Source organism: Rhipicephalus microplus, chromosome X (genome assembly GCF_043290135.1).
Source record: "Rhipicephalus microplus isolate Deutch F79 chromosome X, USDA_Rmic, whole genome shotgun sequence".
In the NCBI taxonomy this organism is placed as follows: Eukaryota; Metazoa; Arthropoda; class Arachnida; order Ixodida; family Ixodidae; genus Rhipicephalus; species Rhipicephalus microplus.
The window spans coordinates 112,263,987-112,290,861 of NC_134710.1; the positions used below are offsets into that span (position 1 = coordinate 112,263,987).

At 48.1% G+C, this 26,875-nt stretch overlaps 1 protein-coding gene across 2 annotated transcripts in view; it reads right to left on the minus strand.

Moving 5' to 3' along the window:
• LOC119176332 (uncharacterized) overlaps positions 1 to 26,875 on the minus strand; it is a 114,123-nt gene that overhangs the window by 30,180 nt on the left and 57,068 nt on the right. The window contains exon 3 of one of the 2 annotated variants that reach the window (XM_037427558.2): positions 19,009 to 19,275. In XM_037427558.2, coding sequence (XP_037283455.2) covers positions 19,009 to 19,269 — 261 coding nt within the window. In that variant the 5' untranslated portion in view covers positions 19,270 to 19,275. Of the gene's footprint in view, positions 1 to 19,008; positions 19,587 to 26,875 lie in introns of those variants that run through there. The other variant, XM_037427559.2, reaches the window with a different exon arrangement.

A 26,875-nucleotide genomic window follows, 5' to 3' on the forward strand; every position in this document is an offset into this window, starting at 1 on the left:
GGAGAGCCGGCGCAGATTCATCTGCCCGACCCGGCGCAGGCCACCAGAGTCTGGGATCTGAGCACGGAGTTTGCGCTCCTCCTGCTTGACACGGCAATCGATCGGGCCTCGGCGGGGCGGGCGACGGGCTGACCGCAGACAAGAGGAGCTGACCCGGTGCGCCCTTGTCCGAGCATGGCCCAACAACTCGCTGTGTGCGACGCTTTCAGAAGCCGCTCAGCGCCCCTTATTCAAAACTGTACGGCTCTGCGAAGCCGGGATGAAGTTAAACGGACTTGCAACGTGGTATATCGACACTAAGAAAAAACTTTAAAGAAAAGCAGGCATGTATTTTTTTTTACTGTAGAACGGAACGGTAATCTAGAGCCGCAAGATTTCTTAACTTTATATGCATGTGATCATTGTTGTTGGCGGTGCCGCCACCGGCATCTCCTTCTACTCCCCTCCACGCCAAGCAGCTATCGCTTGATAATAATCTGGAAACTGTTTCATCGGCCCGGCATCCACAAAGGTGTTCTCTACCTCTGTCGAAACTATTACCAGGAAGATTAAAATAAACGGAGGAAAAACACGCGGAGAGCCGCGCTCAAATTGATCCAGCCAGCGTACAAGACAAGATATCAGGCATATGCAAATTTTACACTTAAGGCCAGCACCCTCGTGTTTCCTTCTATTCTTTCTTATTTCTCAGGTAGCTAGCTAAATTACACCTCAACACCCAAGAAGTAGCTCCGCAGTTGGCGCGAAATATATCTACTAGCTGCAGGCATTGATCACGGACACGCCGACAGAATTTAAAGTACTCGTAGCAGCATATATATCGCGTCAGCATCGGCGGTGTACGTCGAGAATTGAGAAGCGAGAAAAGGCGACGCGCAGATGGAAAGCGCCGAGAGACAAAGAAAAAATAATAATAATGATGAGGGCGCTTCCTATTCGCGCGTTGAGATTTTTTTCCCGGTAACAGCAAGCTCCGTGCCAGTCCTCTTCGCAAAAGTGATTCACACGACACGAGCGACCGAGATTCTTCTCGATAAGTCAGCGTGTTTTGAGAAATATAAAATACGCAATGGGACACAGATTCTTTCAGACTTATTATTTTTTTCTCACTCTTCGTCTCGATTGCTCAGCAGTACGAAATATCAGCACCGTTGTACAATACCTTCGTGTGGAATTTCATGTATTACACATAGGTGCGCGAATGTGCGAGTTAAATACACGCACTCGCCGTATACGCGATGCAAAATAGCAGCAGCAACACGATTCTCACTGGAATGGCTCGCCGTTGTTTCATCCCTATACAGCAGACACTGCCAGTTTCAAACAGTCGTGCAACTTAAATGCGGAAAGGAAAAGATAGCGTCTGTGTAATCGGAATAGCTAGGTGGATACATGCCGTATAAGAGGAACGTTAATCTAAAACGGCCTCACCATTTGCGGCTGCGACAAAGGTTGTCGAGGGTACATTTCCTGCGGTTGCGGGAGCAAGGCGGAGTGGCCGCGGTTGCCCCATAGTTGGTATTCGCACCGACAGAGTCGTCACACCGCCGTCCCACACGTGCGCCCAAAGGCAGCACCCGTCCGAAGGTGCCCCGTGGTGTCACACGACGTAGGGATGTCCATGCAGATAGCTAGGCAGCCGAAGCCGCACAACGCATGAAAATGACGGGTTTCGAGTGAGATTGGCATCTATACGCAGAGGGTGCCACAAGGCATGCCCTAGCATTGTTAGCGAAATGAAATGAGCCAAGCTGCTCACGTATGCGGCGGTCTCTTTTTTTTTTTTTATGCGACTCCAGCGCAGAAGAGCATGTCTGAAAAGGCGCCGCCCTGCACTCCCGCCGGACACAATCTGATGGAGGTCGGGCTGCCACATGGCATGAACGCCAAAGGGGGATAAAGAAAGACAGCCCCCCCCCCCCCCCCCTTCACTTCATGTACATAAGCAAGACCACAGCATATCGCTTTCCGTTGGAAGTGGTTCCTAAAAATCTAAAGCTATGCATGGCAAGTTTTGTGGCTGCAGTTTATTCCCTTATTTTTATGAAACCAGCACGTTTATGGTCATAATACTGGCGTAAGAGATTGAACAAGGCGTGAAATCCATGATAGGAATAGTAACTTGGTATTTCGAGCGATACGTATTGTTATTGCTGTCACCATCGTGGTCGTCGTTGATGTTGTTTACCAAGTTATTTCCTTATATATTCGAACGTTTATCGACCAAATTTCTTGGAAACTTCACGTGGTTTACTTCGGCCTGTCTACAGAGTATACATTGTTACGGTTTACAATACGCTGAAGAACCGTTTGGCACGCGAAATTCTGCAAGGCGGGCTGTTTCTTTCATACTACACTGTAACACAGCAGTGCATATGCTCGACCCTGAGCAGGCGAGTTGGAAAGCCGATAATCATTAGGTTCCCTTTCCCGCTCCTGTTCGTCTCCTTTTTTATTTATCGAGTAAGACTCTCTACAGACCCGAGATGCTTCATCAATTATGAGAGCTACAAGGTTTATCGATAGCTCTGCTTGCTTACGCGGGGTCTGCATTTCTCTGCAAGAGTAACGAGACACGCGCACATAAACTTACTTGCAATACCATGCAGCACCATCCATATCGTTTCAAAAACGCGAACGAAAACGTTTGCGGTATATACGCTTCGACGAGTAAGAACACGTACATGGATGCGACCATAAACATCGAAGTTTAAAAACCACGACGGGAGACGACACTGCGAGTGCTTTGAATGTAGCATTACAAAAAAAAAAAAGGAAAACGAAAAAAGCGAAGAAAAAACGAGCTCGCCAATGCCAGGGATCAGGGCCAAGCGATTTGCCTAATCGGTGCGATGTTAGTATTCGACTCATGAGACAAAGAGAAACATTAACTTCCTGACATTTCCTGGAGCGGAAATTTTCTTTTTCGCCTCCTCTTCGCCAAGTATGAGAGAAAAGTTGCAGTCGCGAAACGAAAGTCTGTTTTATTTCCATGAGCGATACATTACATGCGAGACGGCGCGGCGTCTTTGGCCGGCTGGCGTGTTTGTATTAATAACCGGGCGCATACGTTCCAGAAGACAGCGACGCCGGAACTGATTCGGTGCGGTCGCTCGGTTCTCGATAAAGCCGGCCGATTCGTCTTTCTTACTGCCGCCAAAGATGTGGCAGCCGCTCGCGGGAACAGGCCTTGTTTTCGAAGGTCAAGGGGCGAATCTCTTCGAGTCAGACATATCCCTGCCGCTTAGAAAACAAGTCCCGTTTTCCCGGCGCCGCGATTACAAGACAAATGCGCGCCTTGCGAGAATGCCGCGCGTTGCTCGATCTCTGCGAGATGCGCACAGGAGCGCAGAACATCGAGTATAAATGACATCGACGTACAACCACAGCGCGGAGCTCTGCGGTCTGTCTCAGTCTCGATCAGTGCTTTAGGTAGCGCGGTCGATGTTCGGTAGTGATCGAACGTGCGGCGTGTAGATATCTGACGCCGCGGAGCTTATGCAAACAACAAACTGCGCGTCACTCGACGGCTTCGTCACAAGCGAGTCCTTTGCCTGCACCGAACTGCGCGCGGACCACGGCGTATCGAAGAAAAGCAGTCCATCGAGAGAGTGCCAGGTGTAACCTCGCGTGAACATGCAGCCCGAAAGGGCTCAATATCAGGTCAACCCGTTTGAGCCGCGTTTTGTGCGAGCGCGCGCCAGCGGCTGTGTTCAACGAGGCCTGAACACAGCCGTCTCCCAGCTGCCTCAAGCCTGCGAGCCCTCGAGTGCTTACACAGAGTCCGCCACCTCGGCTTGCTTTTCAGCGCCCCTGTCATAAAATGTTAATTCCGTCGCGCGCTCCCCTGGGGATTATGCAAATGGCGCCGCTTCTCGCCTTCACTGGCGAATTCTGCGTGCCCCACTCTCGCACTTTATTCTTTTCCGGGCGCCTCCTACGCCCCCTCCCCCGAGCAACGCCGGCATGACACTATTATAAGGCGCAATGGCGAGGCCTTTATCAGCGGCAGGAAGCCGTCACCTTGGGGGCCCCGGCAGCTTGTACCTTTCATCGGTGCGACTCCTGTAGGGCTGCGCGCAAAGTGGAGACGCCCCAATTGAAAAGAGTTCCTTCGCCAAGATCCCGCGCCGAGTGGCTCCCGACCTGCACCTCTAATGGCTACTTTCCGCGCCCAGGAAATTGCCCTTCGTTCTTACCTCAGTCCCTTTTTATGGCCGGGGGAAAAAGGGTTCCGCGCAACGAAGGTCTCCCCTTTCGGGAGACGACCACTGCAGCGGGGTGAACCCCGGCACGCAGCCGGCGCGACGCGTTTGCCGATCATCTGTTCGATTGGAGCAGCCGGATTAATGGGTAGCGACGCAGGAAGCGCCTAACGGATGCGCCCCTGCAGCCACGCTGCTCTTCAGCAGAGTGCTGTGTATAGACGCCGCCGCGTGTAATCACGGTTTATATTACCTCTCGATAAACGGAAAAGAAGGCTCGAACCGTTTCCGAAGCTTTGTGCAGTTGAACGCAAATACGATGGCCACGCGGTTTTGAAATATCTGTCTGCGTCTAACGTATCACGTATAGCTTCTACAAAAGCAACATATATAACAATACTCCCATTTGCCTCTCTTTGCGCTAAGGCGATATAGCGAGTACATTTCGTACTGAGTGCGGCCTGTTCGCAAGTCACTTGGAACTCGCAGCTCGTATATTAAGCAGTCTTTCAACACCTCTTTGCTGGTCTTGCTGACTTCTTTGATACTAAATTATGATTTCGAGTGGAAGTGTGCGTTGCATGTACACTTCAACTACGATGTGTAATACTTAAAGGTTAACGCAAAGTTGCAAAAGATAGGATGACGCGTGTGACGAACAGCGCAAAGAAATTCTTGCTCTGTAATGCGTGTTATCTTAGCCTTCGCGCTATAATAAATTTCTTTTAGTTCGTCTAAGGTGGAATCTGAATTTGAAGAGGACCAGTGCATGCAGTGAATGTTAACCATATAGACTGCAATTGTCGTCAAATTGTGTTGTGATGCTTGCTAATCTAAGAGTGAAAAAAGCACGAAACCGCATTTTGTGGTGACACAAAACTGAAAGCATCGTCTTAAGCGCAGCAATTGGGGGAGAAAGCCGAATGACCATATGTGTTAACAGCAAGCCATACACGGTTCAAATGACTCGAATCTTCCATGAACAATACGATGCGTGTAGCGATAAAATTAGTGGCTGCCGTAACTAGAAAAACGACCGGACGAAAAGTAAGCAAGACCAATTGCGATGGTAAAATGTACGATAAGACTCTCAAAACGTCGAGGCTACGTTTTAGTACTTGGATTAGGCCACAGGATTCTGCGACATCACATAATACTGTGCTATACTTTAAAAAAAAAAAAGAATGGCAACGGTTGCTCGGTTTGAGCTATTCAACGCCCCATAATACCTTGCGCCATGAAAGACGGCGTAGTGGAGGGCTACTAATAACTTCTGCAGCCAGTTCAGATTCTTTAACATGCACTGAGAACCAAGAGTACACTGGCCTCCAGCATTTCACCTTCATCAAAACGCGAGAATCACAATCGGCATCAAACTCTCGCGCTTCGAATCAACAGCCGAGCGGCAGCAGAGATTCGCACTTCGTCTCTGAGGGTGTAATTCGAGAATTCTATAATTGGTTTCTCCGAGCTAAGGCAGTACGCACGCTATTCGCTAAATATAAAAAAAAAGCGTACTCAAGAGGCCTGTTTTCGATGCAGGCGCACTGGAGACAAGTCAAGACGATTGCATGATTAGGGTATACTTTTTCACAGTTTTCAAACACAGGTCCTGGACGACTTCTAGTTTTCCGCGCCGGCACAGCCTATTGTAGTATTGGCGGGGAACAAGAAGCCTTAGCGAGTAGCCACCTCATTTTCTACAGTTTTCTACCTTTGACTAGCCAAATATTTCAAATCTATTTTCCCTCAATATAAACACAACATTATAAAATTAAGTCCTCCACTTATTATTATTATGTGGGGTTTCACGTCCCAAAACCACTATATGATTAGGAGAGACGCCGTAGTGGAGGGCTCCCGAAATTTCGACCACCTGGGGTTCTTTACTGTGCACCCAAATCTGAGTACACACGGGCCTACAACATTTCCGCCTCCATCGGAAATGCAGCCGCCGCAGCCGGGATTCGATCCCGCGACCTGAGGGTCAGCAGCCGAGTACCTTAGCCACTAGACCACCGCGGCGGGGCAAAAGTCCTCCACTTTCAGCGTCTTCCTTTTACCTGAAAGCGGAAAATCCTTACTCTAGCACAACATGAAAAACAAAACTTTCTGCTCCGGCGTTATAAAGCGGTAAATGAAGTGACTGGAAGTTTCTTGTAAAGCAACACGTGCTGCTGCTGTTGCAATCTTGAAACCGAGCGATAAGGCGAGTATACTGCAAGGTGTAAAACTGGTAGCGAAGGCTCTACAGAAGCCCATACGTTCAGAAAATGGCGGCTGATCAGCCGCACATTCATGCTTAGCGCCATCTATGTGAGAAGGGAACACTTCCAGCGGAACCAAAAAATAAATAAATAAATAAAGCGGATGTGAAACAAGTGACGTCACTTTGTGTGCACTAGCTCCAAATTTCATCTCAAATTACTTTTCATAGTCCCCTGATCACTAATGACTCGCGCTAAGGCGATCACCGGCGAGTCCTACACGAGTGCACGTCAACTCAACGTGCTAATCTAATTCAGACTCATGACTAGATAGTGATGTGTAAGTGTATACTAGGATTCACTTTTTCTCGTTTTACAAGGAAACTAACTCTTTGAACTTTTATTCGGCATTCGTGGCATCTTCCGCAGGTGGATTAAAGCAACCAACAGCGTATACCTGTCATATCTGCAGGGTTGCTTATTAGCTTCACAGGGGGGTTGTTTAGAATGCACGATGCACGTGTTTTTCACTCTTAACAGGAAGAAATGACGCCTAGTCACGCCAAAGTTATAATAGTTCAGTTTTATTCAATGGCCGCAACAACTAAAATTCATTACACTGCACACAATGATAATAAGCATGAAAAAGTCTGCGAACACTACTTGCGTTATGTTTTTTTTTTTTTGCATTACGCTGCGATAAATTATCGCTACGTATGCGAATGCAGGCATGCGAATTGTAGTGCGACAGATAACTAGGGGATCTGCTCACCGATAACGCGAATAATAATGGTATAGGCACTACATGCTCATGAAAGAAACCGGGCTGCAGGAATGTATGAAAATCCAGCGAGCACTGTATTCCGAACGTTGTTGCTCTTGTTTCTCATGTAGAAGACAGGGGTCACCAGGCATACGTTTGTTGCTACTGCATCTTTGCACAGCACATCGTTTTACGCAGGCACCGACGAGAGCACTCGGCGGTAAATGTAATCCGTATCGTTCCGCCGCCTGCGGGACACTGCACTCAAGGCGTTCACGAACGATAAAACGCACTTCACAATAAAGCGAACAGAGAACGCAAGCAAGTGCGGTACACCAAAATACGTGAGGGGGTGCGTGATTGCAGGCGAATTTTACGATCGTGCCTTTCCATGCAGTGCAAGGGCTGTATTGAGCAATATAATAGCGTGACCAGAAGGCGCTAGAAAAAAATTTTTAGTAATAATAAAACAACTGTCATAAATTCTTTGATTGATTTGTGGGGTTTAACGTCCCAAAACCACCATTGGATTATGAAAGACGCCGTAGTGGGGGGCTCCGGAAATTTCGACCACCTGGGGTTCTTTAACGTGCACCCAAATCTGAGTATGTCATAAATTCTTTGCTCATTACACATACATAATGTTGATGGTGGAAAGAAATGACATTTGTAAAACATGGCGATTGCTTCGACTTTTAATCAGACTTGGTTTTTTTCCACTATTAGTGTTTGTTCCCTCCACAGATAGTCACGCTTCAATCGCAGTTCCCATAACTCCCCATGCTGATGTCGCTGGCAATAGCTCCTGAAGAGTTTCTCGCCCGAACTTTCGCGACCTATTTGAAAAGACTCTGCATTCTGTTCTAAAACTGCGCAATACGAGCATCGCCGAAATTACCAAGAGGCTTTCAACATTTTTCAGCTGGCGGACAAGGGCACTGCTAGCTACTTGATGGCAAGTAAACGATGCGTTCAGTTATTCATGAAAAGAACAGTATAGTATACGCGGCAAGAGCGCATCCCTGCGTTCCATTACGACTTCGTGTCTGTTATACACACACCAGGCGTGTGTGATTCCATTACAATGTTGACAATTTTAAAGGGCGCATTGTTCTTTCGTTTATTAACTGGCTTAACCAGATGGCATGCATCCCATCTCGCAATAAGCCACTTATGCATATGAAGTACATCATGTTGCTTTAGCCCGACTTTGCGGTCCGCAGCCAGGAGCTTGCATCAAGACGTGCGCGTGTCTGAAAGAAGGGAGAGCAAAAACAGCGCATGCCGCCACTTGCAGGCCACGTCAGCGCGGTGTACAGTTCAACCGACACGCGAAAACAGAAGAAGAAGAAAAAAAAGACGAGGGAGGCGGTCTTAGGCGACAAGAAAACATATCACTTGCACGCAGACAGCGAGGAAACAGAATGAAGAAGCCAAAAGGAAAGTGACGGTAGCTTGTATCGTTGGCCGAGCTGCTGAATCGACGGGCTCTGCAGCCGCTCGGTAGGCGACATTTTGGCCGCCGAGCATGCGCGACAAGAGGCTCAAATCTGGATTCCTCTCATATTAGATTTCCAGCGGTCAACGGAAGAAAAAAAAAAAAGAAAAAGAAAAGCCAGATACGAAGACTTGCAAAAAACTACCTTTTTTGTTGTTTGCTTCTCAGTCCTTCTCGCTGCCGGGCTTGCGGCCTCGCTTCGGAGGGCACGTCGCGGCACCAGCCGTGTATGCTTACGGATGCAGTCATGTGGCGCCTCGTCTAACGTGCTCTACCAGATGCGCTTGTCAGTGAGCCACTATCAGGAACAGCAGCAACAGCAATATATATAATGCGGACATTTGTTATGTACTTGTTTCCAATCCCTGCATGATCATTATCACCATCATCCGTTTGTCTCTGTCCTCATCATCACTCTGTACTATTATCATCGTTATAGTGTGGGTGCGTGCTCTGCCCGTTCGTTTTCCGAGGTCTTGCCTCGAATAAGCGCCGTCGCATCGAAGCACCCAGAACCTCCACCAGTATGATGCAATAATGTGACTAGCATACGATGGTGGTGTGTGTGTGATAGTAAACGATAAAGAAAAACAGCTGCAGCCACCTTACCAGCCCACGGCATGTGTTCCATGCGTTGGTATTTCTATGCCAGATACGAATGTCGCAGGAAAATGCGGGCTTGCACATGAGCTTATATTATTGGGCAATATAGACGGTTTCAAGATTGCAAGCGTTGTACCCCCCCCCAAAAAAAAACTTCCGGTCACCACATTTACCAGCTCCTAACTTCGAAACTGAAAGCACGATCTCAGTTTTTCTTTTTTTATGGTAAGGAAAGTCTCTCTTTCGTTTTTCAGATAAAAGGAACGTGCGTAATTTTCAAAGAAATCTTTTTCTCATTTTTATGTAGCTCAAAATAACATTTATTTGAATATAATTTGCCAGATAACGAACAAAAGTGTAAAGTGTAGAAAAAAGCGGGCAATTTTCTAAAGCTCTTCTTGCTCACCGATGTCATTAAAGCACATCGGTGGGAGAAACCGGATGTCGTCAAGGTTCCGTGTTTGTAAACACTGAAAGGGCCTATAATTTGGTGGGATTGCCACGCTCGCTGTTCATACCTAATTCTCAAAGAAAACAAAAAAAACTTAGATTTTACGCCGTATTCGTTGCATCATTTATTATAATAGCGATATCGGTGTCGCTGTGCGCTTAGCACAGAAATAACACAATGCAAAGTTGAGCTAGAGCCTCTTGTAATTGACTACTACGCAAATGAAATTAACTGGTCCTGTGCAGAGTTAGAGTTCCTGCCAAAGGTTTCCTTCGTAGTTCTTTCCTTGCGACGGCATGAAAACAGTAAACTTCATAGACTTCCAGTCTACTGTTGAACGTTCGCTCAGAATGAATAGCTACCTCAGTAAACACTCACAGCTCATGCTCTCACTGCTCCATGAAGTCGTTTCAGCGACCACTGCACACGCGAATAGAGAAATTTCCTCTTAGATGTCGCAGGACAATGTTACTACATGTACTATACCGCAGCATGAATGCGCGAATGTGCTTTCAAGTAAACTTAGCACGTTCAATAGCGTCACCACAGTGTTGCAATTTCGTTCGTGTTTGTCTTGCGTACATGAGAGAGACATAGTGACTCGATATAATTGTTTTCCTAACTGCAGGGACACTTTTAGTACGTGTGAGAATAACTAGCTTTTAACTGATCCTTCCGAGACAGAATTAATCGGTTGAAAATCTCGGGAGTGCCGTGGTCAGAGACGGTACTCCTTTGAGTTTCAAATCCGAAAAAAAAAAGACACAGAAAACTCTTGGGACGTGAGCAAGCGCCAATTTAATAGTATATCAGCACGCGTACATATAGATTCATCTCACGGAGCTTATAAGGATTCAATGGTGAGAAGTGCGAATTCGTTCAAAGGCTGCTTATAGCAAGTACCGTTATACATCTGCCGTTAGACGACCAGGCACACTAAGAGAAGGAAGGCGTGAAACAGCGGCTCATGCAAGCGATCCAGGCAGCGGCACCCCGACCATTATGGTACAACAAGCGCTGGGGTCGCGTGGCGGAGTTCCCTTGGAGTGTCAGGCAGCCCGGGGCGATTTGAAGCCGAGGCGTAAAGGCGCGATAGCAGGCGAAATAGCTCTCGAATGCGGCGAGCACATCTTAATTGAAACGCCCAGGGTCCCTTCTTATTGGGCGCCCTTTTATCTCGCTCCCCATCCGGGTGGGGAAGGCGGCCGAAAGGGTGGTCAGGGCTCGATAGTGGCGCCTAATCAGGCAGTTTGTATGGCGCGCGTCTTCCGCCCCATTCAGCGACGGTGGCGCAACAGACGGTCGGCATGCCTCGGCTAAACAATGACACACATCACCGCGCGGGGTGCCTCCCGATGGGCTCTATCGGCAGAAAGCAGGGCGCAGACAGCGTGTGCTACACTGGCCGAGATTATGGAGCCCACGCTGATATTCTTGGCGAGCAACTCCGACCGCCCGGAAATGAGACAGCTCTGTCTGGGGCAGAAAAGGAGAAGCCAGATATCAGCGTCGGAAGTGACGTAGTCTGAATTTGAAGTGGCCGGGTGGCAGCCCCCGCGAGAGCCGCTTTGCGCGTGGGGAAAGAAAGGATGGCTCTATGACTCTGAACTCTGACAGCGCGAGATTATCGCTGGCACTTCGACAGGCCGGACTGCGGTAAGCTAGTCTGTTTCTTGCCTATATATATATATACACATGCAGTTCGTGCTCCGCGTGCAGCAGCCGTGAAGAGACGGCAGAGGACTTGCCGGCACAGTCGCGCCAAAATGCAGGCCGTTTTCTCTTCTGTTATGTTCCTTTGAAACAGACGGCGCAGTGGCAGTCAGGCATCGCGCTAGCAAGAACATTTCTTTGCGGCGCGGCGTAATAGTCACGAACTCGCAAATAAACGGCAGGGCACGCACAGCACCTCCCTTCTTCGCCATCGCAAAAAGTGAAGAATAGCGAGGGTGGGAGAGGAGGGCACACATTCAACGCTATCTTTATCGTTCCCGCCGTAACTGACATGAGTCGTGAAGTACGACCGTCTTGTCTTTGTAGACGCGCGTCTCGGGTTATTTGTGTCCCGCGCGCATCTCCAAAAGCTCGCGACGACGCTGGGAGCAGCATGCATGGCGTGATCGCGGACAGCGCGTGCAGTCTCCCCAGGGTGCACAGAACAGGCAGCCCCCTTTTGATTCGGCGCATTGCTTCGGCAAGGGTTCAAGTGTCCTGGCAGGATTCACAGGGCCGGGGACGGCTCGCAGAGAGAGCAATTAATCACGACTGCAGGCCCTTGAGCCCGGCCAGAAGGGCTGTGCCGTCCGTCATGGATTGCGAGCTCAAATAACTCAACGAGCCCGGCGCCGGCGTCAATCTGACGAACGCGGGTCGCCAGCGTGGAAGCCTCGCGAGGACCAATCAGGTGGCCGCGTGCTCGGAAGGAACGCGGGAGGTCGTCGCGGTTTTGTGATGCCATTGATTGGTCTAAATGGACCCCGGCCCCTTGTTTTCTTTCCCGCATGACGCCTCGATTAGCTGTTCCAACGCGTGCGCATGGAGCTGAATTGATTCGTCTTGCCCGCACACCAAGCGCACAAGAAAAAGGGAAAGGCTTTGGCAGGGCGCAACCCTTCACCATTCTGTTCCCGCGTTCTATGCCATGAGACAGATAGCACTGGATCGTCAGCCATGACAAATGGAGTTTATACAATCGCGCCACAAACAGTGCAACAAAAAGAGGTGGCCTGTCCTTCCGCCTTGCAACGCTTTTTAGCTGGTGCAGCTCCAAGACGCAGCCAACAAGGCATGCAGGTCATTCCCGTTATGATCCCCGCAATCATCGACTGCGTAGCGAGCACGGACGGCCACGTCGACTGCTGAGACCGTCCTCCGCAACTCTGACGATGTTTCGTTCATTCATGGCGTCGAGCTAGCAGCTGCTATGCTGGCTTAGATAAAGAAAAGCGCAAGCTTTTTGGTTCGTGTGTTTCTAATCCTGCGACAGCAGGCATCAGGTTTGCTTTCGCTGAGAGTGCGCAACGACAAGCGCCGACGCGGGGGGAAGCGAAGGCAGCTTCTTGTTGGGGCGTGCTTGGTATGGATCACGTTGCTTCTTATCTGGAGAAGTGCTAAGTGCACCGACAATGTCGGACACGACGCCGGGCAAAGAGGATTGCGTGGCAGCCTCGGCGGGCATTTCCATGCCGCGGCGGCCCGAGAAATCCTTGTTTCCAGGAAGGATTACAAGGAGTACGTGTCTGCAATTTCGTTTCTCGTGGACGCCAGACCCGTGGCCGGCTGCCGGCGCGCAATCCTCGGCTGAGCCAAACGAGGCTCGGCGACCGGACGCGCCCTAATCCTTCCTCAGCGCGCAGCTCCGAATCGTGGACGCGCCTCTCTATGCTTTGTGCCGCGCGGGCCTGCCACGAGTCCCGCGAGACAAAACATCGACACGCCTGTTCCCGCGACGCTTCCTCTCGACACGATCCAGAACCGCATTGCGAAATCACATCGCTCTTGGCAGAAGCCCGTCGTTCGGAGAGGCGAAGTTATCATTAAAAAATAACTTACATCAGAAATAATGCGTGTGAGTAAGCATACACTCAAATCATTGACCATGTTGTAGCAAGTACTAATATCAAAAGTAACACTGAGTGGGTAACATATGAAAACTAACATCAAGAAAACGTTTACCTGAACGCATCTAGTCAATTTAAGCGCAGACCGACGCAAAGATATATAGGGGACGATACTCCCCAAATAGCAACCATATAGCAACCATATAGCATTAGAGAAATGTCGCACCCACATTCTCACATCGTTACCAAAGGATTCTAATAAGACGGAAAAGCATTAAAACCAAAATTCGCTATAAATGTGCTGCTAGGTATACATTGCATTTTGGAATTGCTCCCTGTGTAGTAAATCAGGAAAGCAAGTGAATTTTCAAGACTGCGGATGACAACGAGATCAGCTGTCGAAAAAATCGTGGGGTGGGGGAATCGAAGGAGAGTTGAAGCGGTCGCTTCCACGGCCAGGTATGTCCCGAGACTGATTGCCAAAGAGCTTTAGCATTGTACGCATGTAAGTGAAGAAAAGTGGGGGAACGAACGGGACTTCCGAGGTCCGAGTTAGTAGCAAACAAGGAGCCGCTTTTTGGTGTTTCCACAATAGTGAAAAGGCAGTTGCGAGGCTGCCGGCGAACAATGCATCCCTTGTGGCCGGAACGCATGCTTGCTTGCACGAGAGCCAGCATGGAACCCACGCCACACCAGAGTGTCAAGAAAGTTTCGCCTCTAACAGTCATTCCTTTTTTATTTTTTTGGTAGAACTCGAACCAGGCAACGCTTCTGAATTCTTTTCTACCCTCGGTTTCAACAGTGAAGCCATTCTACCGCCTACATGGAGAAAACCACAAAAGGGTGCGACGGGATCTCTGTCAACTGAGCTTAACTTGAGCGCGACATGATCCCGCGTGCGAAGTGCACAAAGGACCACAATGGCGACTTTTGTGGCTGCTCTCTCGATCCTGCCCAAAAACCGTGCCCGAGTGTGAACAACCATTTTACGCGTTTCATGAGCGGCCGGCCCCCTCCTTCGCTACCGACTGAGCCAAAAATGGTCACGCTGGCTGAACCGACGTTTGGCCAGCCCCGTTAACATGTGACACCTGCATATTGAACAAGGCGGCTCGACATCTCCGGATTAGGCGACTATCTTCACCGTGACCTGGCAAGGCACACTCCCCGGTGAGACGTTTTTCATCTCACGGACCCCCTGAGCGGAGGAACACGTCGACACCGTGTATGCGCGCGCCCGCGAGCCGCTGTCATCTTTACGCGACCATGAAGATGTTTTTCGGCGGCCACACCTTCCAATTTTCGCTCGGACAAAACGACAAAGTCGGCCCCGAAATGAGCAAAGGCATCTACGGCTCGGCACGCAGCGATGGCATCAGCGGCGCAGTAGAAACACGTTGCACACACTACTTCGTGGAGAACATTTAACGCTTGTCCGCCACAAAGTGCAGCGTATACTCTCGTGGGCGAATGTTTCCCTTCCTCCGGAAGCGCGCAGGAGAGAGTGAAAGATGAAGGAAATAAAAGGGAAGTTAGGCAGAGGAAGACTCCGGTTTGCTACCTTGTACTTCGGAAGGAGAAAACGGCTTCGAAAGAGTGAGTGAGAAAAAGAGAAGTTTGGGACGGTGCAATATGCACAAAGTTACGAATGTCAACACAGGCACCATCATTTCCTATGGGTCGCTTTATAAATCAGCAAAGGCCTAACGCACCTCTCAAATTCCATATCGTACCTGGGAAGAATTTGATATGTGAAGTTTAACGTCCCAAAACACCATATGATTATGAGAGACGCCGTAGTGGAGGGCTCCAGAAATTTTGACCACCTGGGGTTCTTTAACGTGAACCCAAATCTGAGCACACGGGCCTACAGCATTTACACCTCCATCGGAAATGCAGCCTCCGCAGCCGAGTAGCTTAGCCACTAGACCACCGCGGCGGGGCAGCCTGGGAAAACGTTCAGAAGTGACGAAGGTTGTCAAAATATTCTAACTACGTTTGTATTACCTAAGTTTCAGTTGAGCTGTTGATATCACCTATGCTTTAGTTAAGCTTATCGGGGCTGTATCAAGGACCAGACTAGATAGACTGCAACTGACATCCCCTATAGCATTACATTCCATGGCGTTAGACAAATAAAATATGAATTTACCAATACTCTGCTTTAACACTTACTTGCAAATGAAAAGCGGGAGTTAATCAAGCGAATAGAATGCATAGGTCGGCAAACTCACTTATTAGTCGACTCACTCAGAGTGCCTTAGATTCAGCTCGAGCCGTGAGTCTAAGTCTGAGTGTGTCCGGGTGAGTAATATAGCTTGAGTCCGAGCGAGTCCGGTTAAAAAACATTTTCGTGAGTGTAAGCAAGAGTGAGTTCAGGTCGGTTAAATTTTGGTGAGCCCATCTCCAAGTGAGTTAACTGCGCCAAATATCTTCCGCGAGTGAATCTGAGTAAGTTCCGAGTTTTTTTGCGGATCTATTGTCCTACCTATACAGCTTGAGCATTACTTTCAACCTTATCTCGATTCAGGTTTATACTCACGTCATACGTATTCGAAAGCAGTATTGTTCATACAGCATTTCAATATTTGTTGATCAAGACGGGCATGAATTACGTGAAGGGTGCCTTCTTGACCTCCCCTCCCCCTTCGCCCCGTCGACTCATATATATATCGAGTGAGTGAGTAATATGTTTTAAATTCAAGAAGAATGTCCTTACTCGATTGCATCCTCTAGGCTATCAGACTCATGAGCCGGCTGACTCGGACTCATTGAGACTCAGATCCAGCTGTGAGTCTGAGTGTGAGTGAGTCCGGGTGAGTAATATATTGGCGAGTTCAGTCCAAGTAAGTGCCGCTCGGGAAATTTTTGGGGAGTCCGAGCTAGTGAGTCCAAAGCGCAAGATACATTTCTTGAGTGATTCTTAGTGAGTGCCACAAATTTTGGCGACCTATGTAATTTACTATTTAGAAACACAGAATACACCTCAAGCATTGTTAAGCGCACGTCAATGCCTGATAACACGACATGCAGTTTTTAGCAAGGGTAACAAGTCTTCCTCAGGGACCCATTTCAAATTATAAGCTTTATAGAGACGTACATTCTCGTATAACGTTATTGTTTTCATAAAGTACTCGTTAAAAGTACTCGAGCAAACTCTTATGCTATGATCTTTCAGCTATTGTGGTAATTATGGCCATTGATTTATTAGTGTCTGCGGCTTTGGGCATATTTGTGAATTTATTTATTATATTTATTATACTTTATTTAACTTTAGTGGCTTCAATTTCAGAACACTCCTGTTTTTTTTTCTCCAAATGCATCAGACAACGAGGCTGCGTGCACACACAATTAACTGCGTATCACCAGCAAATATCACGCGATATTTAGTTTGAAGTGTTCTATTTGCAACGTCACAAGCTCTTTTGAAGCCAGAGGGACGAATTCAAAGCAAATCACTGGGGCATTGAATGCCATTTGACAAAATCGAGCATCGCGGCTGAACAAGTTCAGGCAACTCCTCCCCGTCGCAACGGAAATTTAGCGTATGGTGCGTGCTCTCCATACGACAGCGTCACGTAATACGAAACAAATCGAAACGAACTGGGGGCCTTTCGTTCGTAAGAGTCCTGTCTCGTTGGACGGTCGACTTCGATGATAATACGTTGTTTGTTTTCAAAAATAGTTCTGGTGTATGATGGGCCCTGAGAAAAAAAATTAACCCAGGTTGCACTAAGTCACGGAAACTAAGACTGGGTCACAGCGGAGCTGCTTGGCATGTTTCAGCTTCTCTTGTTGAGCATCTGTACATAATTCTTGGGTGCTCATTGGACGAGTGCCGATTACTGATGACGAGGATCTTTTATCTACGACGTACGGCAAACCTCGATTACAACAGCTTTGCTGTAAAGTACTTTGAAATGGTATAATTTCATAACGGTATGTTTACACTCTCACAGCCGGTGGTCAGGGCAACGTACCGGAGGCCAAGGGATGGGAGGCGCAGCAGAGAGCGACATTAAGTACGAAGGTCTAGCGATGAAATCGCGAAGTTCATAGGGGTCACATAGAATCAGCTCACACATATGAAAAATGATACAGTTTAAGGAGAGGCCTTCGTCCTCCCGTGAACATGGAAGAAGTGGAGAAGGAGGGTGACTTCAGTAATTGTTTTAGCCCATTAAGACGTATAAGATGAAGATGCGGGGTTACAGACAAATACAAACACTTGTGTACGTCCAACCGCCAAGTTTAGTCTTCTAGTTTATGCACAAAAACACCTATCATTATGTAAACAAGAGACCAGACGGTTACCGTGTAATGTACAAATGAATATTTCACGAAATGACGCCTATAAATAGTTAAGAACGTTTCAGACGAGTGCTATAGATCAGTTTGGCACCTTTCCATTGTTCGATGCTTCGTCATAATAGTTTTATGAAGATGCAGTTACTTGTCGCTATAGCACCATGGGACACGGAATATTTGCTTAACCCGTTATCCAGTAAACGACGTTAGAATTTCCGGCGCAACACATGCACAAAAGAAAACGAAAAGTTCAAAGTGTGCTAAATCTTTGGTAACATGAATAGTCCTGAATCGAATCCATCGGAACACGGGGCATTTGTCGAACGTGTTGTCATAATGCAGATGGGTGCATCGATTCAGCAGCTGAATTCCGTTAGCTACATAGTTACCATGCTTAGAGGTATGTTAGCAGTGGTTGCAGTGACATTTTAGAGACAGTACTACGTATACTTCTTTGTTGCTTCATAATTCAACGCATCGCTAGACGCTAAATATGACAATTAGCTAGTGTGAACTCGCATGTACAAATAATTTTCATTTATTTTTTTCGCTCTCTGACGTACGGTCTAGAAGATATACGTCGATTTAGACTAAATAAGCTCATTTTCCTAAGTTGAGAACCAAAATATTATATTGGGAGCCAACACGCCTACAAAAGACCGTTCGCAGTGATTCGTATTATTGGCCTTGTGTGCTCTATCATTCTATAACAATAGCGGCCCTTCACTCGCATATGCTTCATGTAGTACCCATCACAATGAGAGAGATCTACCTCACTGAACACTGTGCTAATGTTATTTTGCCACATATGTTTGTGTTATAATTGCGTAATGAAGCAACGGCGACGTCCGTTAAGATAAGGAGTAAAGTCAACAAGGGCCGCTTCTACATCGTATCATATAAAAAACAGACATACCTGAAGCTTTTATTTCGCCTACCCGGGGAAGCGTTTTCTGCTCTTAATGATTATAAACTACGTAAATCCAAACGTTTTACATGACAAAACTACAATCTAATCGCGAGCCACGTCACATAGTTTGTGAGGTTAGATTAATTTTGACCATCTGGGACACTCTAATTTCCTCTAAGCACACGAGTGTGTTTATTTCTTTCCATGTCGTCTTTCTCGAAATGCGGCCATCGCCGCTGCCAGGAGCGAATCTGTGACATAAGAGCTCTCAATGGCTTCGAAAGAGCTGCTAGTGACTAACTAGACTAACTAGACTACAGGGCTCGAAGCATATACGATGATATCAGTTGAACGGGCCACACGCACGACAAACAAAACAAGCGCGACCAGCACGTGATAGCGGTTGTGAATGGGAGCAAATTGCGGGGCGGCCAGGAGCGCGCAGGCAAGAGAGCGTGCTCACGTGGATGCGCGCGCCCACGTGGGCAGAGAGTGGCACTCACCGAAGGCGAGTAGAAGGCGGACTGCTCGGCGGCGCCGAGGGGCAGGAAGCCTTGGTCCCCGGCGTACGCCGCCGCTGTCCCGTACATGTTGATGGGCAGCCCGGCGAGCCTCTGGTAGTTGAGCAGCTGCGCGTCGTACTGGCAGGAGCACACCGTCTGGCCGGTGATCGGGTCGGTCAAGACGGGGCGCCCGGACTCGCAACACGGCGTCCCGGCGGCTGGAGCGCTGCCATGAAGACTCTGAGTCGTCTGGCCTGGCATCGGGACCTGCCGAGGGGAGCAAGCGGTGTGACCTCCTCTCCCGCGGGGGGGTCAGCGGGGGGACTTATGGGGGCGCCCCCTTGCTGCCCCGCGCGCGCCATGTGTGGGTGGCTTTTTCGCGAGCGACTCTGTGCCGCTGTTGACGACTTCCCGCGGAGGGCAGCCGCCGGCCGAGATTGGGAGGGCCACCGCTTTCAGGCCCGCAGCTTCCTTCTCTATTATCGCTCTGTCTCTGCGTTGCCGACCGTGACAGAACGCCCCACTGGCAGACACTATCGGCGACCGACAAACATGCTCTACCTTTCGCTGTTCTTACGAAAAAGCCAGACCACACACACGAGCGCTTAGCCAGCACGCTGAGTGCAGCGGGACACAATAAAGGCGATGCTGTGCACCTCCCAGGCACTTTTCTGGCAATTAGCCTGGAACATTTCTTGTTTAAAAGAATGGCAAGGGTTTAGCAGTTCTACGCGTTCGGCATGAGTTACTCATGAACCCCCGGTTCCTAGTAGCGACTTAACGTCAACTACTACGGCGATCAAACCGAAACGAGGGGAAAAGTACCCATGCGCCACCACTTCTAGAATGAACAGCGCTACTTCTTCGTGCTAAAAAAAAATAATAAAATTGGACAAACGTTCAGCATATTGTTTTCAGTAACGTGCAAAATTTCGTGGGAGCATTCAGAATTCGGCGTACACACTCGTTCAGTGCTGACGCACCCATGCAGTCGGCAACAGAGTGACCAGCGGACAACAGCTCTAGGTCAGGGAGGTAAAAGGAAGGTCTTCAAACAAACCGCAAAAAGGCCAGCTTTTCACTTGCAGCTCATTTCATGAACATTGTTATAGTTATACAACCATAACATCCCTAATATTCGATTACATACAATAATAGTATAATGAGCATCTTTCAACCACAGCTACACAAAATATCAACGCAAGGGAGAGACGAAAGAGCAGTTCGTCCGTCTGTTATTTCCTCCTGTCTCATGCATCGTTTAACATTTAGCCCTAACATGTTTACCAACCGTGCTGTAGCCCGCCATCATTTCCCCGTTTATTATAGTAGTCTTGCATCACTCCTACTACACGCACACTGTATAGCTTAGTTCCAACAAAGCCGAAATTATGAAATAAAACTAGGAAGACAAAACGTGTAAACGACAATGTAGCCTTTCAAACACCATTGTAGCACACATGCACTGTGTATGTACGTCCGTGGCTGATATTGAAGGCGTGGCACAGCACCTATGCCGACGTGCTTCGCACTGCGTGTTCAGTGCTATAAACCTGCGTGACACACTAATCAAGTTGGAAACAAACATTAAAGCTACTTCTCAAGAAGAAGGCAAAGAGAAACAATACCTATAAACCAGTCAATCAATCAATCAATCAATCAATCAATTAATCAATCAATCAATTGAATACACATTGTAAAAGCACGCACTGTGTCCACAGAAACCCGCACACATAAGAACAATTTGCCCCGCCAAGTTATTTATCCTCCTTTGATCCAAAATATGAGAAGAATAACATAGCAGCACCAGATATCTTTTAACTCGTCACTAATAACATAAACTCCTTTGAGAAAGCGAGTGTCATCTTTAGGCCACAACTTCAGGCGCATTGCTGAGCCAAGAGAGGCCATGTATACGACGTTTTCAACCAGACGGGAGCTGACATGTATACGCGCTCTGTGGGCTTTCTTTTCTCGCGCGTGAAAAGAGCGTTTCCCTTCTGTGACCTCTCTCGGTCCCTCAGCGTCGTGTTCTTCCGATTTATTTACGTTTTTCCGTTCTCCAGCAAGGCAGACCACCACCACTTCCCCATTCAAGAGAGCGGCCTACGAGCGGGGCGTCACCTCCCAGTGATCCTGCTTTGCCCTTTGCTTTTCCCAATGGTCGGTCTACTGCCTTCCGTGCTCTTTTTTTCTTATTAATATTTATTTTCCTTTCTGCCGTTATTTTCGCTTGCCTCCTTTCTCGGTTTCTTGCGTCTATTCCTGCCCTCTTGATTCTTTTTTTTTTTCTACCCCGCTTTTAGTGTCCTAAGCTCTCTTCACAAACGACTCCCCGGTGTACGAGTCTGTGACTGGACTGCGCCCGTGTGATGTTGGTTTGTTCGCGTTTGGTGGGCCAGGGGCGCCGACTAGGAGCCGTTGGAGGAACTGCAGCGCAAACCAACGAGTGACCCTATCGCGTCGGAACTTATAGCTTGCGGTCAGCGCCTCTCGATAAAGACATGGGAGGGTTCATTCGAGAACTATGCGTTAGTTGGCTTCATAGATGGCAGTGGAGTGGGGTTGGTGGCATTCCTGAAACAAATGTATACACCTGCTAAACGCGTAGTAGAAACAAAGGTGGTTCGGCCAGAATTGCAGAAGAGTGGCCCGTTTTCTTCCGTTACAAAGCGAGAAGAGAAAAGAAGAAAAAAAAAAGTCAACACTATACGGGCCAAATACCAGTGTTTGAGAACACGCGATGTTCTCGTCGTGAGAGCAGGTTCTCCCATCTGCACATATACACACACACACGACTTTCATCTGGCTTGCCCCGATTACGAGACGATACGTTTTCTCTTCCCTGCGCTGCGAGAAGAAACGGGCGTTCTTTTGTGCGTCACGTTCGGTATGTGCGAGAGGGGGATCAATCACGCCGTCGGCACACGCTGCGCCTTTGGCGTGCGTATGGCCCGAGTGTGTGTAGCTATGTAACGATCATTCATTGTGACGGGCCTAAGGCAGCTACTCCTTCTGTTTGCAACTAATCAGTCTCCCGAAGCGAGGCAAAGAAAAATCACATGAACCATTGAAACCATGTACGGCTCCGAACAAGGGCAGCAGCTGAACATCACGGCTATCCGGTTTCGCAAGGCGTGATTACGTCGCGCTTACACGATAAGAGCGCCGACCACACCTTTCTCCTGTCACCTCCCATACTCCACGCAGAGTCAGCTCCGCGGGCCAACGATGAGGTCAACGCAGCCACGCTGAATTCCCTTAAGGCGACAAAAGTTGTAACTTACTGAAAGAAGGAGCACTCAACGCGCGAAGAGTAGAATATCGATTTTAAAAACGGCGCGCCGGTCACACTGCCGTTTCCACGGATGCCGTTCAAGCCGCACTCGAGTCGTCTGCATGTCCTGCATGTGTGCCCAGTGTTTGCTGACATAGCCACAGTGATAATTACCAAATTAAGTGGGATGAAGACACACAACAGGAGCGGCGAAACAAAAGCCGCGCCGGAGCTGCCTGACATACGCTCAGCGCCATTTACACTGTGCGCGCCACGCTCGCTTCCAATTTGGCCGTGATTGTTTGCAGCCGTGATTGTTCGAATTTGGCGCGGTAATTGCACTGCTCTTATTGTGCGGCCGCGCTGCTCCGTCTTCGCTCACTTTGTTACTCGTACAGCTTCGCGTTTTCGCCGGTTCACTTTTTTTTTTATATTCCTTTCTTTCCCGCCTTCTTTCGCTTTGTAGCCGCTGCTCGGTTCTCCGGTTTTATGAGCGGCTATCTGAGAGCCGAGGAACAATGGCAGCTTTGGGACGGCGTCGCGGATACCTGGCAACGCTGAAGCGTCTCGGCGGAGCCACTGGCATTATTCGTGTTTATATCACCGTAATTGTGCACAAACAAACAAGAGGCAAGCCAGCGTGATGTTCTCGAGTCCGTAAGAACATCACTTTAGCGTGCGCAATTTTTTTTTTCTTAATGAGGAAGCTGAATGCTCTTCCGCTTAAGTGGCACACGAGGGTGAGACGGCTCGAAGTGCCTCGGACGCCATGCTTTGCCCTCTGCTCTGAAGCGCGCCGGTGACGCGTAAGAGGAATATTCTGGATAATGGTCACGCGTACGAAGCGCCTTCTGACGGGCCGAGAACAGCTGCAAACAAAGTATAGCTTCTGCGCGTGCACGACGCACCAGTTTACGGTTGTGTGGATTCAGCGGCTGTCATGCGCGCCACTAAACGGACGCCACAAGACGTGCGCGCGTTTGACGTGATGGAAGCACGGGAAAATTGCGCTTGGGTGCTTCTTATTTGATCTTGTCGCGATGACATTACGTCAGTGTCGGGGTACGTCGTGAACAAAGCTTAATTGCAGTGATTGCAAGTTTAGAACAATAGCCATATTTTTCATATGTATGTATACGGAGCACGGACAACGATGCGATGCTAAAGGAGTTATACAGACACAAACATTTTAAGTTGCCGTCATTTTGCGTCGAATGAAAAGGCTATTGAAGGCAAAGCCCTCAATAGCCTATGAAATCTACTGCTAAGCGTAAGTGCACACTGGAAACGTCATCATGGCATGTTTCTAAAAGCCACATTCGGTTCTTATGATGATATCCTAACGTCACAACGCAGTAGTATACGAGCTCCTCATCACGTGCTCAAACCAGAGCTTGTGATGTTTCCACGGCCGTTACGACTAGCTCCGTGGCTGCGTTGGTGACACAAAAGCGACCATTTTGAAAGTTTTCATACACCTGACGTCATCACAACAAGCCACTGGTGCTTGAAGTAACCAGAATTAACTATGCAGCCTGAAGTCACAATAGCGTCGATGTCAGAAGGTGTGCCACGCGTAAATCAACTTTAATGACAGAATAAAATACCTCATCAGCATTCGCTGAGCTTCACGCTTGCTCACAGCCGTCTCTGTAGGGCAGAGCGAACTCACATTCGAAAATTGGTGTCAGTACCCTTTTAGGTAACACTGACCAGAGCCTAACAGGAAATATTTGCTATGCGATGTTAATTGTACAACGCATTTCAGTGGCCATGCACACACCATGCTCTCTTTTTTTCTGTTCTTTCTCAGAAGAGTTCAGTACAGCGGAGATGAAGATAACAAAATGTTGCGACGGGATGGTGCGAAAACGACAGCTCTTTGCCGAAAGAAAAGCTGTCTTTGTTATGTAATCTTTTCAATTGCCTCTAAACCACCGTTCACCATACCGCATTTCTCATATCGGAGCCTATAGAAGTAACGCACCGCGATGAACTCGTGCGCCTCTTTTTTTGATCGCTATCCTGTTCGTGGGCTGCGATGCATTTTATTTGGCGGTTTCGCGCACTCCGAGTTACACGGATCTCACCATGCGTAGCTGCTGACTGAAAGCCGCGCCCGTGAGGTCGCATATCGGGTCAGACGTCTGGCACCGCTTTGATTTTTAATGAGAATAAAGACGCGCTTCTTACACTGTTTTACACTACGCTTGTCGGTTCGCAACGCAAAAATATAGTGTGGATATCTTTTTGTGGAGTATGCTGCTTTTACGTCCACTGAAATTGGTCACATGGACCTCCTTTCAAACTTTAGTGAGATATGAGGTTTCATAGCGCATAGCTTTACATACGTTGGTTCATATTAGAACCAAACTTATACATTTGCGTGTTACAAATTACAGCTCTTCTATTGCGACTGCAATGTTTGCAGCTACATAAGTGGGGCTATACACGCAATCAATTTGTCATATGCACGTGGGTAGTGTGCTCACTAAGTGATGTATACTATGTTGTAAACAAAATACAAAAAGGCGTGTGAAGCAGACGCCCCCTGTGAGCGGTTATCGTTACTGTGGCTACATGCTCGCAGTTATTGACAGGGGGTGAACAAATGAAAAATCGTGCGAGAATGTGTTGTTTTATGAGAAAACCAGCCCATGCGTCATGGCCTCCTATACTGCCTGTTTCTGGAACATCTCGCTGAAGCGCCGTTCAATAATGAAATTTAAACTACAGAGATAAAAAAATGAAAACGGGTATTTATCCAAGAGTGTGAAATACGATACCATATAGGACAACGTACCAGGAAGGCCTCATTAAAATGATGCCATTAGGCGCGGCAATAAAACAGAAAGGGGGACGCAGTGCTGCTTTACCGATTTCGTACCGGTCGCGAGAACGCCAAACTCAAATCTTGTTATCTAGGCTAAATGATAAGAACACCTACAAACAGTGCCACTCTTTTGGAGTTCATTTCATATGCGTCAGCCCGTCTACTCATGTACCCTTAAAATTTTCTCTCCATTGTTTACACGTTTCTTTGGCGATGATGCGAGGTGTAGCTCGCGGCGCGACATGTCTCTATTCTAATAAAAAAGAGAAAAAGACTGCAGTCAAACACGCGCCCGCATATGTAGAGGGAGAGGTAGCGAGAGCTGAAGAACGTCGCAGTTCAGTGGAGTGTTTTATCCTTGTTCGATTTTTATCAGAACCAGCTAGCGCACGTGCTAAGGTGTCGCCTCGCGAAACGCGAAACGCATGTTAGCACTCCACTATACTGTACAGAGACACATCCGCCATCGGCTCTTTAATGTCTCCAGCACGTCAGTGCCCGGAGTGTTCCAAAACTGGAACCACATGCTTCGAGTCTACTGAGGAGTGTACACACGAACAGGCGTGGACACGAACGTTGTTACAGGGCCGAAGGACGATGAACGCGCCTTGTCCTTGAAAGCACGCGGTTTTCAGCGTCGCCATATATATAGGATCTCCGCTCAGCACTGACAGCCCATAGTCGCATCGCCATCATCATGCATGCAGCTATAGCACACCGAGCTCCTTGAGTATACTGGGCGCTGCGGACCCGCCCCTGTGCGGTGTACTCCGCGGGAATAGCTTATCTATAGAGTCAGGCTGATCAGAAGTCTGGTCAGTGCTGCAGATTTCACAAAACGATCTGTCAACGACGTGGTTCGCTTACACGCGGCATACGCATGCTTTGGCGAGAAGACGGGCGTAATGAGCGAATTGCAAAGCCTTCGGAGCATTTTTTTTTTCCCGGCAGCTTCGCTTTAAGGGCTCGCATGATGTCGACCAGATAAACTGCTCAAGTTACAGGAAAACGGAACCTGCACAGCGAGTGTCCGCACACAAACACCTTTAATTATCTCTCCCAGTAGGAAGCCAACAGCGCAGCGCAGACTGAAGAAGAATTAATGGGCACTACCTCAAGCGAAAAACCGCAAATGCACCCACGAACAGGGTTCTCTATACCTATAGACATTCGTTTTTCCATACTCGCTGACGACGAACAGCCAACGCATTAAAAGAGATAAAAGACGGGGGAAAAACTGGAAGCGCAGATGTAAGTGAGTTGCCAGAGGTAAAAAAAAAAAGCACGAAGGATATACGAAGCCTTGTGTTTGCTTGATATATTCGTGCACTACGAACGCACGTAATTTGTTTTTTGTATTGTTCAGATCAAGCGTTGCATTCCAACGTGACGATCACTCTAATCACATGCCTCTGTGAAATGCCCTATAGTATCATAATCAATTCATTCATGCCGACACCATGAAGCAAGTTCACACGGAAAAGAACATGCTATATACGCCTATATACATGCTCAAAATAGCACGCACTGAGCTTGTTCGTACATTTATTCTTTACAACAGCGCGCAACACGTCATGGACGATGAATTGTCTACAGTGAACTCAGTGTGACCATTGTTGGTTTCTTGCCTCGTTTATTTCGCGCAGTGGTTAATAAGTACAAATGATTGTAAACGCATGACAGTCACCTATAGGGCAACCTACGAGTCAGTTACTGTATAGTGCAGTAAAACCGATATACATTATATACTACCAACG